Consider the following 13,160-nt stretch of genomic DNA (forward strand, 5'->3'; position numbering starts at 1 on the left):
TATAGCATTTTTAACACTAAAACATTCCCCTTTATCTGTGAGTACTTCCTCTTTTGGTTCCCAGGATTGTTTATTTATGCACATTCTGGTCGTTTCATGATCAAAGTGTGGTTCAAATTGATGATTTGTTGTTGGTAGTGATCAGTATTAACAGTTTTACCTAATTTTAGAAGCTCATTAATACACCACACCTTCCTGATCCCACCAAACGCAGAACACTGTCTTCTTCCCAAAGCAATTCAGACTTGCAGTCGATGTTGATGGTTGACCCGGATCAACCTATGATTTTGTGCATTTGAAATTCTCAAAATAAATCCACTTTTCATTACCAGTCACAATTCAATGCAAAAAAGATGTTCTTTCGTGCCATTGAAGCAACATTTTACTGATGACTTTTTGGTTTTCCATTTGTCTTTTGTTTAGTTGATGTGGCACCCTATATTCCTTCCTTTAAAATCTTTCCCATTGCTTTTAAACAATTGGAAATTGTTGGCTGAGTAACATTTAATCTTTCTGCAAATTGTTTTTGAGTTTGACACCCATCTTCATCCAATAATGCTAGTAATTGTTGGTCTTCAAGCTTTTTCAGTTGACCTGGACATTCTTTGCCTTTCACATAGAAATTATCACTTTTAAAGTGTTTAAACTAGCGTTCACAAGTATCTTAAGATGGAACATGTTCACCATAAGCTTCCTGAAGGATACGATAACTTTTTCTTAAAAATAATGAATTAAAACTTCCTGCAATTGCTCTTTTTTTGGCACAAAATTTGACATTTTTAAGCCTAAAAATATATATGATGTTAATACCTTTAGCAAATTTTACATATGAAGTTTTGAAGCTTGCTGTTAATACAACAAAACAGCATACATATCAAATCACATATATATCAACATATGTGTAACTCCATCTATTGAAAAAAAATCCACATTATTAACTGGTACAACTAGTAAATTATTTAAATACTGTTTGTTTGTTTGTGTTTTTTTTTTTTACCAGATTTTGACATCATTCTGTTTTCAATAATTTTCAGTATTTTGTGATTTTCATTGTGATTTCCTCTGTAACCCATAGTTTATTTAGGGAGTGTATGTTTAAGTTTTCAAACAAAGGAATTTTATTTCAACCTTTTTATAAATCTGTTTATTTTTAGTTAAATTGCACCATGATTAGAGAATTTTTAGTGTATGTGATATCAATTCTGGTCTTTGTCCTAGTACTCAGCCCTTTCTTGCACATGTTCTTTGCGTTCCTGGAAGAGAATAGATGTTTTATTTCTGGAAATTACACACACACACACACACACATACACACACACTGAGTGGCCAGATTATTATGATCTCTGAGCCCATAATAATCTGGCCACTAAGTGTATATCCTAAATAAGTGTATATAATAAAAGGCTAATATGCAAATTGTCCCCTCTACCAGGTGTTGGACCAGCAAACTGGCTGGCCAACCCTCCATATCCCCTCCCCCTGGTCAGGCTGGCTGGATCACACCCATGTATGAATTCATGCACTGGGCCCCTAATACACACACACACACACACACACACACATACTGAGTGGCCAGAAGATTATTATGCGCTCAGAAATCATAATAATCTGGCCACTCAGTGTATATACCCAAGTTTATATATTTTTGTCATTTCAGTTTTTTGTATTCTTAATCATTTTTTTCTACTAAATACTGAGAAAAGTATGTTAAAATCCTTATTAATTGTGCATTTGTCACTTTATTTTTGTAGCTCTCCCAAATTTTAAAATATATTTCTGTTATATTGCATGCCTTATGTTCAAGATTATTTAAATTTCTTGTTGAATTCCTTTATTATAATGTACTTATTAACCTAAATTTTTTTAAAATAGTTATTTATATACCAGATTTATTTTTTATTGGGATTTGCCATGTATTATATGTCATTTCAACCTTTATTTTCATTTTTTATGTGATTTTACTTTGTCTTTTGCAAGCAATATGTAGATGGATTTCTTAAAATTTTGACAGCCAATCTGCAGAGAATGGATGACTAATATTCATCTTCATTTTCACAATGATATCGTCACAATGCCTCTTTTCAAAAATTACCTTTAAAATGGCAAACTCTCTCTTCTGCAATGCTGTTGCACATACAATTTTCTTGGAAAAAAACTTTTACCCACTTACCTCTTTTTTAAGATTCAAGACTCACTTTCAAAGTTCCCGCTGTTTTTCAGAGAAGCTTGACTCTGACTGATTTTTTTCTAAAACATCACCTCCCCCATTATTTTCTATCTTAATACCTACTTACTTCTTTTATAATTCAAAAGCTATTTAGGGATAGATTATGTAGTGGTAGTAGTATCTATACTAATAAAGGGTAATATGCTAATTAGACCAGATAGACTGGATGTCTTCCAGACAAAGCCATGGTGGCAGGTGCTGAGGCAGAGGTGGTTATGGGTGATCAAGCAGGCAGGCAGAGTGGTTTAGGGGCAGTCAGGCCATTGGGGGAGAGTGGTTAAGGGTGATTAAGCCATCAGGGGTGAGTGGTTAGGGGTGGTCAGGCCAACAGAGGAGAGCAGTTAGGGGCAATCAGGCAGGTAGGCAGGTGAGTGATTAGGAGCCAGTGGTCCCGGGTTACGAGAGAGATGTCGGACATCCCCCAAGGGGTCCCGGATTGGAGAGGGTGCAGGCGGGGCTGAGGAGACACCCCCCAGCCCCCAACCCCCTGCAAACCCCATGCATGAATTTCATGCACCGGGCCTCTAGTTAATACTATATTATACTAATCAGTTTACTTACATCTAGGTTATTTAATATTGGTACAGGAAGAAAGATATGACAATAGCCCTAAAGGAAGTGACATGGTAAACAGAAGGTATTTCAGGGTTGGAAATAGATTTTTCATGAGTGAAAGAATAAGTATGGGAGTACCTTTACAGAGAAAATGAAATAATGTGGTCTTCTAGGACTCTGGGAAAGGGTGAGATAAGTAAAACTACTGACATTTTTATGGTGAAAAGATGTTAAATAAAGAATTACCTGAATCAGACCTGATTTACCAAGAGTAAATGGAGTTGAGAAGGCTCAGAATACTTACCAAGTGGAGTGCAATCAAGGAATAGGGGTGAAGCTCCAATTTTAGTTTGATTGAGTGAAATTACAATGTTTTTGGTTCTGTGTGTTCATTTGAAAGTACCTTCTGGTCTATCCTAGTAGGATGTTATTAGAAATGGTGCAGGGACTGGTTTAAGTTACCTGTGTGATCATGTTAATGGTGCATGTATTCTATAGGGGTGAATGTAGCATTGGTCTAAGGTAGAACGTTATGAATGTGCTATGAACACTAAGAAGCGGGACCTGAACTCTTATTCCACTGTCCTCTGAACTGCTTGTGTAACTTTGGGCCCAGACCTGCCTTCTCTATGAATTAGAAAGGGGTTAAGCTATATCATCTGTAAATCCCTTTTCATTTGTCAAATGATGAGATTGTATAAAATAGATAAAGTTGAGTGTTTAAGGGTTCAGATAAAAATGGTTTATAGAAGAGAAGGAGAAAGAACAAGTATGGAGCTTATAATAGCTTTTACCTCCTAACTTCCTCATAGCACCCTATAACATTATATCTGTTACTGTACTTGTAGAGCCCTTTGTTTTTAATATCCATTTACAAATGTGATCTCATTTTACTTATATACAAATATATGGTGGTAGGGATAATAATTAATATCCCCATTTATAGTAACCTAGCTAGAGGAATGAACATTAAATTTTAGGTCTTGTTGTAGTTGTGCCTCTAAGAATGTCATTAGCAAATTGGACTTTTGAGAGTATGTTAGGATTTTCTCATATCATTTTCTTTTAAATGGTTACACAGTATTACTTTGTAGGGGCATGTCATAGTTAACCAGTCCTTTACTGATGGACATAATGGGTGTTTTAGTCTTTAATTTTTATAAGCAGTGCTATAAGCAATCACTGTATAGTAGTTTTTTGTTTTTTTTTCCTGTGGAATAAAGTCTTAGAAGTGATATTGCTAGGTCAGAGGGGAATTTCATTTTCCAGTCTCAGTATTGTCATTCTTGCACTCTTGCTTTTCATAATCTTAGAAAAGGTAGACTTTTATAGCTGGAAAGGGACTTAGGCACTATCAAATTCAGTGGTTCTCAAAGTGTGGTCCTTGGATTAGGAGTAGCAGCAGCAACACTTGGAACTTGATACAAATGCAAATTTGTGGGGCACACTCCAGACCTCCTGAATCAGAACTTCTGGGGGACCCATCAGTTTGTGCCAACAGCTGATTTTACATATAAGGAATTTATAAACAGAAAGGTGAAGTATCGCCCTAACTGGTTTGGCTCAGTGGATAGAGCATTGGCCTGCGGACTGAAGGGTCCTGGGTTCAATTCTGGTCAGGGGCATGTACCTTGGTTGCAGGCACGTCCCCAGCAGCTGATCGATGTGTCTCTCTCATTGATGTTTCTGACTCTCTAGCGCTCTCCCTTCCTCTCTGTAAAAAAATCAATAAAATATATTTTAAAAAATAACACAAAAAAGAAAACTACAAACCAATATCTCTGATAAATATAGATGCAAACAAAATACTAGCAAACTGATAATAATACATAAAAAGAATACATCACAGTTAAGTGGGGTTCATTCAAGTGGCACAGGATGATTCAACATATGTAAATCAATCAGTGATACATTGCATTAACATAAAAAAGAAAGGTGAAGTATCTTAACCAAAAATTATATAATTATTGGAGGCCCAGTGCACTATATTCATGCATGGGTAGGATCTTTAGGTCTGACAGGCAGTCAGGGCCAATTGGGGCCTTCCAGCTGCCAGCTGGGGCCTTCCTTCTTCAGCTGCCCAGCCTGGGCCTTCCTTCATTTCACGTAGCAGCCCCCCCCCACCCCCCCCCGCCCGCCATGGTCAGCACACATCATAGCATTTGAACTCTCAGTCTCCTGATCGAACTCCCGAGGGGATACTTTGCATATTAGCCTTTTGTATCTATTTATAGATTGGTGACTTCTGTTATATTTCAGCTGTAACTTGCTGTTTTTCTTATGTTGTTTTACTTTAAAAAGACATTTTGTTTTTAAAGTTATCAATATAAAAAATAGTTCAGTGATTCAATTCCTACTTTTTTCAATTGTGCTTCTCTGCTGTGTTTTTTGGGACACAGCAAATTCAAATGAATACTGTTTTGAAGTTTCATCATGAGTCTTTAGATTCAGCTGACTTTTTAAAACCAAACCTTAAATTAGCTCCATGGTATTTTTCCCATACAGGTCTCTTTGTTGTCTCAAAAGGTGACCTCTGACTTCTTTTTCATACTCCTTTCCCATCCTGTCACGCCATTCCTCCTTTAGAATTTCCAAGCTATATTCTGCTCTTAGCTACTCCACTCCTTGCCACATGTTGTCTCTCTTACCTTTTCTTTTCTCTGTACTACTAAAACCCTCTTTTTACTGGTTCTTGTCTTCTTGAAGCATTTGGGTCTTTGAGATTGAACAAATCAGTATGGCTTAGCATTCCTATAGCATTTTGTTTTTCCATTCTCTTTCTTTATTCTCCTGGATTTACTTTATTGATGTGTGTTCTTATCAGTCTTATTAGCTTATGTGCTCCTTGAGGGCAAGGGTCACATTTTAGTTGGCTGATAAATGTTGGTTAGCATTGTTCTTATGTACAGTTGAGAACCAGTGTAAAAGAACGTATTCTGTACTACCCTCAATATCTATAACCTTAGCTGTTTGTAAAATACTATTGATTACATGGGATTGTAGTTATAAATAAGCATTCATTTTATATCAACCTCTTCCTTGAATTTTACGGGTGGAAATTTAATCAGATTAACTTATATTTTGATCCTGTTATATGCCAGGCATAATGTTTGTTGAAGATGACCTGTTTCTAGTGTGATTTTCATATAGAAAGGACAGTTTGTTGTTATTATTTTGTTATTGTAAACTTGAAACATAAATATGGTATCAAGGGGATGTTTAAAATTCTTACAAAGTTATAGTTACTGTCTTGTTTACTGTGTTGTGCTAAATACCCATATGCCCAGACTAGGTGTTTCTTAATGATGAAACTTCACATTATAGTAAAACACAAAGTTTTCTCAGGTTATCTTACGATACTTGCCAAGAAAGAATATATATGCTTTGCTGTGTGATGAAATGAACATTTTATCACTTCTATTTTTCTTTTTCCTTAAAGCCTTATAATTTTATACTTTCATCAAATTTATTGTTTTGACTGGTACTCAAAATATGCTTTATAATATTTTAAAGAACTTTTGAAAAGAAGCAAATTTTGGTGATGAATTTTTTACATGGTTGCCTGGCGCCTACAGTGATTGGGTTCATCAGGCACATGCTCGTGTGAGCTGTCTTGAGAAGTGCCGATGTTATGGCTGGCTTAGGGCCAAAGTTAACTACTTTGAAATAATGTGCCACTGTAGGAATTTTGAAATTATCTTTTCCAAGACACATAATCTTTTTGTTAAATTTTTAGCTAATTGTGTGGAAAATGGGGGGATGTGTTCAATGCTTTAATAAAATGTTGTGATCAGAAGTAAATTGTAAAAATAAATATAATAGATTACCAGCTCATTTAGACACTTGCTTTACTTTATCAGCTGTATGTTGGGAACTTAAATACAGTGGTGTCTTTAATTGCTATTTTAAAGTCAACAGTGTTAACCTTACTGTAATGTAAGCTTGTAAGTTTAGTGTTATTGTTATAGCATACCAAACCTAAGCAAAACTGTTTTATCATTGTCTCTAGACTCAATTAAAAGCCAGTACATGAGAAGGTAGAAAAATGTCATTCTTTTTCTGTTCCCAAGAATGTATAAGTCAGCACAGGAGACTTTTTGCAAATGAAACAGGAATCATTCTTCACAACAGCTTTCAAATTTTCACAATGCTACATAACTAGTTTTTCAGACTTATCTGGCAGCTTTAATTTAGTTAGTTGCCAACTAATTATTGTCATATTACTTGTCCACAATCAACTGGAAATTTATGCTGTTAATATCACCAGTGGCAGGTTTTGCTGAGTGGTTAATAAAGTGAAGCTATAGTTCTTGTATCTAGCATTCATTTTATATCAAAATGTAGAGTTGAGTTTCTCATTGTTTGTTTTCCAGTGAACATTTGTCCTGTGCTTTCACATTCTTTCTTCATGGGGAAAGTAATGTATGCACAAGTGTGGAGATTGCCCAACACCAGCCAATTTATTTGATCAATGAGGAGCATATACACATGGCTCAGTCTTCACCTGCACCATTTCAAGGTAAGTAAATGCTGATGCTCTGCTCTCCTCCTTTGCCCTCTCCCTCCACCTTACTGGCTAGCCAGCCATCTGCCCAGTTAGGTTTTGCAAAATGAGATATTATCTTTAATGGACATTTTAAAGGTAAGCCTAAGTGTCAGTTTCTGAAGAAGAAAGACCAACATTTCACAATCCTTCTATATAATACAAGCCTAATATACTAAGTATCCAGTCATCCAGTTGGCTGTTCAACCAATCAAAGCATAATATGCTAATGATATGCTAAGGCCGTTCAACCACTCATTATGACATGCATTCGTAGTCGACCAGTAGACGAGTAGCATGACGTGCACTGACCACCAGGGGGCAGATGTTCTGACCAGTAGGTTAGCTTGCTGCTGGGATCCCGCTGATTGGGATTGAGGGAAATAGGCTGGACATGCCCTGGAGCCCTCCTATAGTCCTTCCTTGGTTGGCCAAACTCCTGCGTCCCTCCCCAGTCCCGATCATGCACCGGTGAGGTCCCTCAGCCTGGCCTGCACCCTCTTGCAATCTGGGACCCTTCGGGGGATGTTGAAGAACTGGTTTCAGCCTGATACCACAGGTCAGGTTGAGGGACCCCAGTGGTGCATGAATTTGTGCATCAGGCTTCTATTAAATTATAATAGCTTGCTGATTTTTTGTTGGTTTGTTTTTGCTTAAAGTTTATCACATATATAAGGTGGTTTTATGTCAGGTTGAGTTGAGAAATAAAATGTAGAGAATTCCTTCAGAAAAAAAGATGAATAAGTATTTGAAAAACATAATCCTTATAAATTAAAGGTTTTTATTGTTTGTTCTACTGTTACAAGAATGCCATCATTTTCAGATAATTACTATTAGACTTAGTATTTGAAATTTTAATCAAAATAAAATTTCTAGAATTGTGTAATATATAATTTCTTCAGTGACAGTAATAACTTTATTGCTTACTCTTAATTATAGGCTACATTGATTGTAGGCATTTGGTTGTAATTTAATAGACATTCATATTTTTATTAATTCTCAGCTTTTCACCGAAATATCACCAAAATAACTCCATGTCCCTTTTCACTAATTGTGCATTTTGTATATCTTTGGGTTTGTGTTGGAATTCAGAATTTTCTATGAATAAGTTTTAAAATATTTTAATATTAGGTTGAACCATATAGAAACTTTTTTTTTTTACCAGTCCAATTTGTCTTTGCTAGAAATGTCTGATTAAAATAGTCTTAGTGTATTACAAAATATAATTTTTAATGTAATTTTAAAATACAATTTTTAAAATGCTGATATTTTAACTAACATAACAAGTATTTTTATTGATATAACCACCTGTTATATTAGATAATTGTGGATGTTTATTCTCCATATTATTTACTAGAGGCCCAGTGCAAGAAATTCATGCACTTGGTGGGCGATGTCCAGGAGCCCTGGGAGGGGGTTGTCCAACTGAGGGCTTATCATTGCCACGGAGGTGGGAGAGGCTCCCACCACTGCTGCTGTGCTCTCCAGCTGTGAGCCTGGCTTCTGGCTAAGTGGTGCTCCCTCTGTGGGAGCATACTGACCTCCACGGTGTAGCTCCTACATTGAGTGTCTGCTCCCTGGTGGTCAGTGCACATCATAGTGACCAGTCATTCTACCATTTTGTCATTTGCATTTTAGCTTTTTATTATATAGGATGATTGTCTTTATGGTTTTCTACAGTTGATTCTCATTTAATTTGGTAAAAGCATCTGCTTATTGCCCTAAAATATTACCTACTTTCCCCCTACCTCCCACTTGCAACATATTTTAAACTATATTCATTATTATTCTGTAATTTGGGGTGTTTTATGTATGAGCTGCTATAAAAAACAGCCCCATTCTCAGACTATACACTTGAGAGTTATACATTATGCACATATTATGGATTGTCAAAATTTCTTAAATACTACTGTTTCCTTGATTGTGAAGGTGCTGAGGACCATTTGATTTCATTCTAGATGTTATCACTCAAAAGAACAGCATTTCTTTATGGTTAGAAAAGGAATTACTAGTCATAAAGGAAGGTAACTAACCTAAATTGATAAGGATACTTTTAGGAATACTAGGTCCCTATAGACCACTTATTTTAAATCTTACTAGTTTGTTGCTAATGCTTCAAATCATAGAGAAACCTTGTGGGACATTCTCCTGCTTATTTCCCTAGATTAGTGTGAGGAGGTACATTCTTAGGGCAGGTGCTGGCCTATAGATAACTGTAGTGAACATGACATTGATGTAGAAGTGTTAATTTCCTAGAAGTGTTAATATAGGAAAATTGCCCTTGATTAACTGTCTTTGGAGTCAGTAATTTTATCCCATTTGAATCACTGAGGAACAGCAGAAAGGCACCAAGAAATATGTGATGTCTACAGCTATCTCTGTCTTGATTGATGTGGTATACCATCCAGCTGTTAAATAAAGCCATCAAGAAGAAAAAGAACATCCCATTTAATAACTATGCTGAGGTGTTGTTTGTTTGTTTTTTGTGGGTTTTTTTTTGTTTTTGTTTTTGTTTTTGTTTTTGTTTTAATTAGGAGTAAGAAAAAGTGACCTCTTTATCCCAGAAAAGTGTTATTCGGAAGGTTGAAATACTCACCCTGAGGCTAAAAACTGCCTGGGTTACACACAGCACTATGTTAACTTCATTTTTTGTGTCTATCTCAGTGAAAATGAGATCAAGGTCAATTACTGAAGGAGAAAGATAGGAGGATTTTGAGTTCTTTACTTTAGTAAAATAAATTTTATTTGGAGTTGTTTTATCAACAGCTCTCTAAAACAGTAGAGATAATACTTTAATAACAAGCATATTTTATAGTAGGTAAATTAAGGCTTTTCTGCTATTAGAAGTTTTATTTATGCATTTTGGTTACCACAGTCTTTAGGAAGTATCAGGAACCATAGGAAGAGTGTTCAAGTTCTTAGCAAGTTTTGGTGTTGTATTGAATGGTTTTATTCTGTTATGGAAGACTCAGTGTTTATGTTGTATGAGCTATTATCAAATTGATAAGTATAAGCTTTAACATAGAGATAATTTATATACTGTATGTCCATAATAGCTGTCTGATAGTACTGTATTTCCCCCATTTGATTTCCTTCAAAAATTGATGTCAGTTGAGAATATAAATAAGAAGTAGTAAAATTAAAAACTTTTTAAAAAAATCACACTTTGAAAGGAGTTAGCAAATAAAGAGCAATATACATTAAGTGATGCTATACTTTAACCTAAAAATACCACAACACTTTAGTAGGAATTATTACTGTGATCTGTAACCTATGTTTCTCCTCCTGCCTTAGTACTGGTAAGTCCTTATGGATTAAATGGCACGCTAACAGGCCAAGCATACAAGATGTCCGACCCAGCCACCCGTAAGTTGATTGAGGAATGGCAGTATTTCTACCCAATGGTGCTGAAAAAGAAAGAAGAATTGAAAGAAGAGGAGTTGGGATATGACAATGATTTTCCCGTGGCAGTTGAAGTAATTGTTGGTAAGAGAAAATATTTTGCCTGAAGAACTTTCTTCTCTCTTCCTCTTCCTTAATTTAAAAAGATAATCATTCAGATTCATCAAAAATAATCTCCATAATTTTCCCATTTTTAAAATTCTCTTGACACAGTGGTTATACTGAATAGTTATCTTGCCTGAAGCACCAATGGTCCCTGGATTCCAAATGCTATTATTATAATTTTGGAACACATGGTTAAACAGCTATTAACTTATAGAAGAATGAAACATACCACTTTTTGCAGGACTTAATGAGTATCCCATGCTCACCAGAGCTTTGACTCTGACCATTGGAATAATAAAGTTGGCAGTCTAGTGTGAACTTTCTCTCAGCCCTGATTTTCTCCTTGCTCTTTCCTTACAGGTGGTGTCCGGATGGTTTATCCTTCAGCTTTTGTTCTGATCTCTCAGAATGATATCCCAGTTCCTCAGAGCAGTGCAAGTGCTGGAGGCCATATTTCCGTTGGGCAGCAGGGACTTGGTAGTGTGAAGGACCCAAGTAACTGTGGGATGCCTCTCACCCCGCCCACCTCTCCAGAACAGGCCGCAACAGGTGAGAACAACCCAGGAATATTCTGGGTGGACGAGATCCCAGAAAATCATATAGTTCCCTTGCCATAGAACAGGGAGAAAACTCATCTTGAGAAATTCATGGAGAAAGAGATGGAAGTAGGGTAACACAGAAATTTTGCAAAATGGAAAAGGAAAAAATTTAAAGAAACAGAATTTATATGTTTCAGAATTTTAGTCTCTAAATTATCCAGTTAAATAATTTAGTTGTTTCTCTTAAGTTCTATACACACATCTGCCCCTTTTAACACATGTGCATTCATGTGCTTACATATTTTCAGGAAACAAGATGAAGGCTGCTTCTTTATTGTAAACAAATGGGAAACACTACATCAGACTGTGGCTGGAACTTTTGCTCAGTTGACTATTGCCATACAGGGATATGTCTTGGACAGTTCTTTTTCTACTTTGATAAAGTTAGGCCAGCATCCAGGAGCTCTGAATAAATGCTTTGTCCTGTCAGTAATCTTTGTCCATTAATGATGTTTTTCAAAATGTGAAAATTTTGACAAACTGTTTTTCTTCATGGAAAAATTCAGAAATTGTTTAAATTGAGAGGATTTTGCCTTTTTGTTGAACAGTATATTTTCTATATTAAATTTTATGGTAGTTGACTTTCATTGGAAATCTATTCACTAAGGAAAAGATATTCATCATATCTGAATTGCAGTGGGATTATTTATAGGCATTTAATGTGGACCATGTTGGCAGGAACATCAAAATAAATAAAGTCTTGGCTGCTAATCTTTAAAAACACTCTCAAGCATGCTGCGCACCAACATGGTAATTTTCATGAGGATTAGACATTTCAGTTTCTAGCATACTGCTTGCCACATAGTGGGGCTTCCGAAGAAGTTCATGGTTAAACAGTATGTTGGGAAAAGTATAGATTTTGTGATTGAACACACCTACTTTTAAAGCTTTTCTGTAGCTTTTTAGGTTAGTGACCTTATTTAATTCTCATATTTGTCCTGAACCTGTTTTCCTTCTCTGTCAAATACTCCGTTCTTTTTAAAATATAGATATTTTTATTGATTTCAGAGAGGAAGGAATAGGGAGAGAGAGAGAGAGAGAAAAAAAAACATCAATGATGAGAGGATATCATTGATTGCTGCCTCCTGCATGCCCCACACTAGAGATTGAGCCCACAACCTGGGCATGTGCTCTGACTGGGAATCGAACCATGACCTCCAGGTTCATAGGTCAACACTCAGCCATTGAGGCACACCGCTGGGGACAAATACTCAGTTCTTTACAAGGTTGTTATATGTATTAGGTACTATACTTGACAGAGTTGTGTAAACAGTTTAACAGTATATGCATGAATTACTCTGATACTGTGTGGGAGACATAGAAATGTACAACATGTGGCCTGTGTTTCTAAGGGTTGTGTAGTTGCTAAGATGGTGGAAACACATGCATCTGGCTCTAACTTGGTAGAACAGAGTTTGGATGATTCTTTGTAAAAGGATTTGCTCAAACAATTTTTATTAAAACTCCTTTAAAATGAAAAAGAAAAATTACTTTTATCATCTTTTGTAATAATCACCATAGAGAAGATACATTAAGGAAAGATTAGAACTATCATTATTTTAAAATTTTAATCACATTTCATATAAAGGTTCTATTTTTAACAATTGCACCCCGTAAGTTGTCATCCTTTTTGGTTTTATTTATTTTGCCCAGTATTTAGTGAAATTTGTATTCAACTTAAAATTGAAGACTTACTGTATGCATAAATAAGGCCTTGACTTCTGATGGA

General features: G+C 35.7%; 1 protein-coding gene across 4 annotated transcripts in view; it reads left to right on the forward strand.

Annotated features, from left to right (window-relative positions):
- The window catches only part of MED13L (mediator complex subunit 13L), a 252,149-nt gene that overhangs the window by 183,089 nt on the left and 55,900 nt on the right, over positions 1 to 13,160 (forward strand). For all 4 annotated transcript variants that reach the window (XM_045585405.1, XM_036449257.2, XM_036449260.2 and 1 more), the window contains 3 exons: positions 7,156 to 7,301; positions 10,620 to 10,811; positions 11,193 to 11,381. In XM_045585405.1, coding sequence (XP_045441361.1) covers positions 7,156 to 7,301; positions 10,620 to 10,811; positions 11,193 to 11,381 — 527 coding nt within the window. The remainder of the gene's footprint in view (positions 1 to 7,155; positions 7,302 to 10,619; positions 10,812 to 11,192; positions 11,382 to 13,160) is intronic.

This window comes from Pipistrellus kuhlii, unplaced genomic scaffold (genome assembly GCF_014108245.1).
Source record: "Pipistrellus kuhlii isolate mPipKuh1 unplaced genomic scaffold, mPipKuh1.p scaffold_m20_p_20, whole genome shotgun sequence".
NCBI lineage: Eukaryota > Metazoa > Chordata > Mammalia > Chiroptera > Vespertilionidae > Pipistrellus > Pipistrellus kuhlii.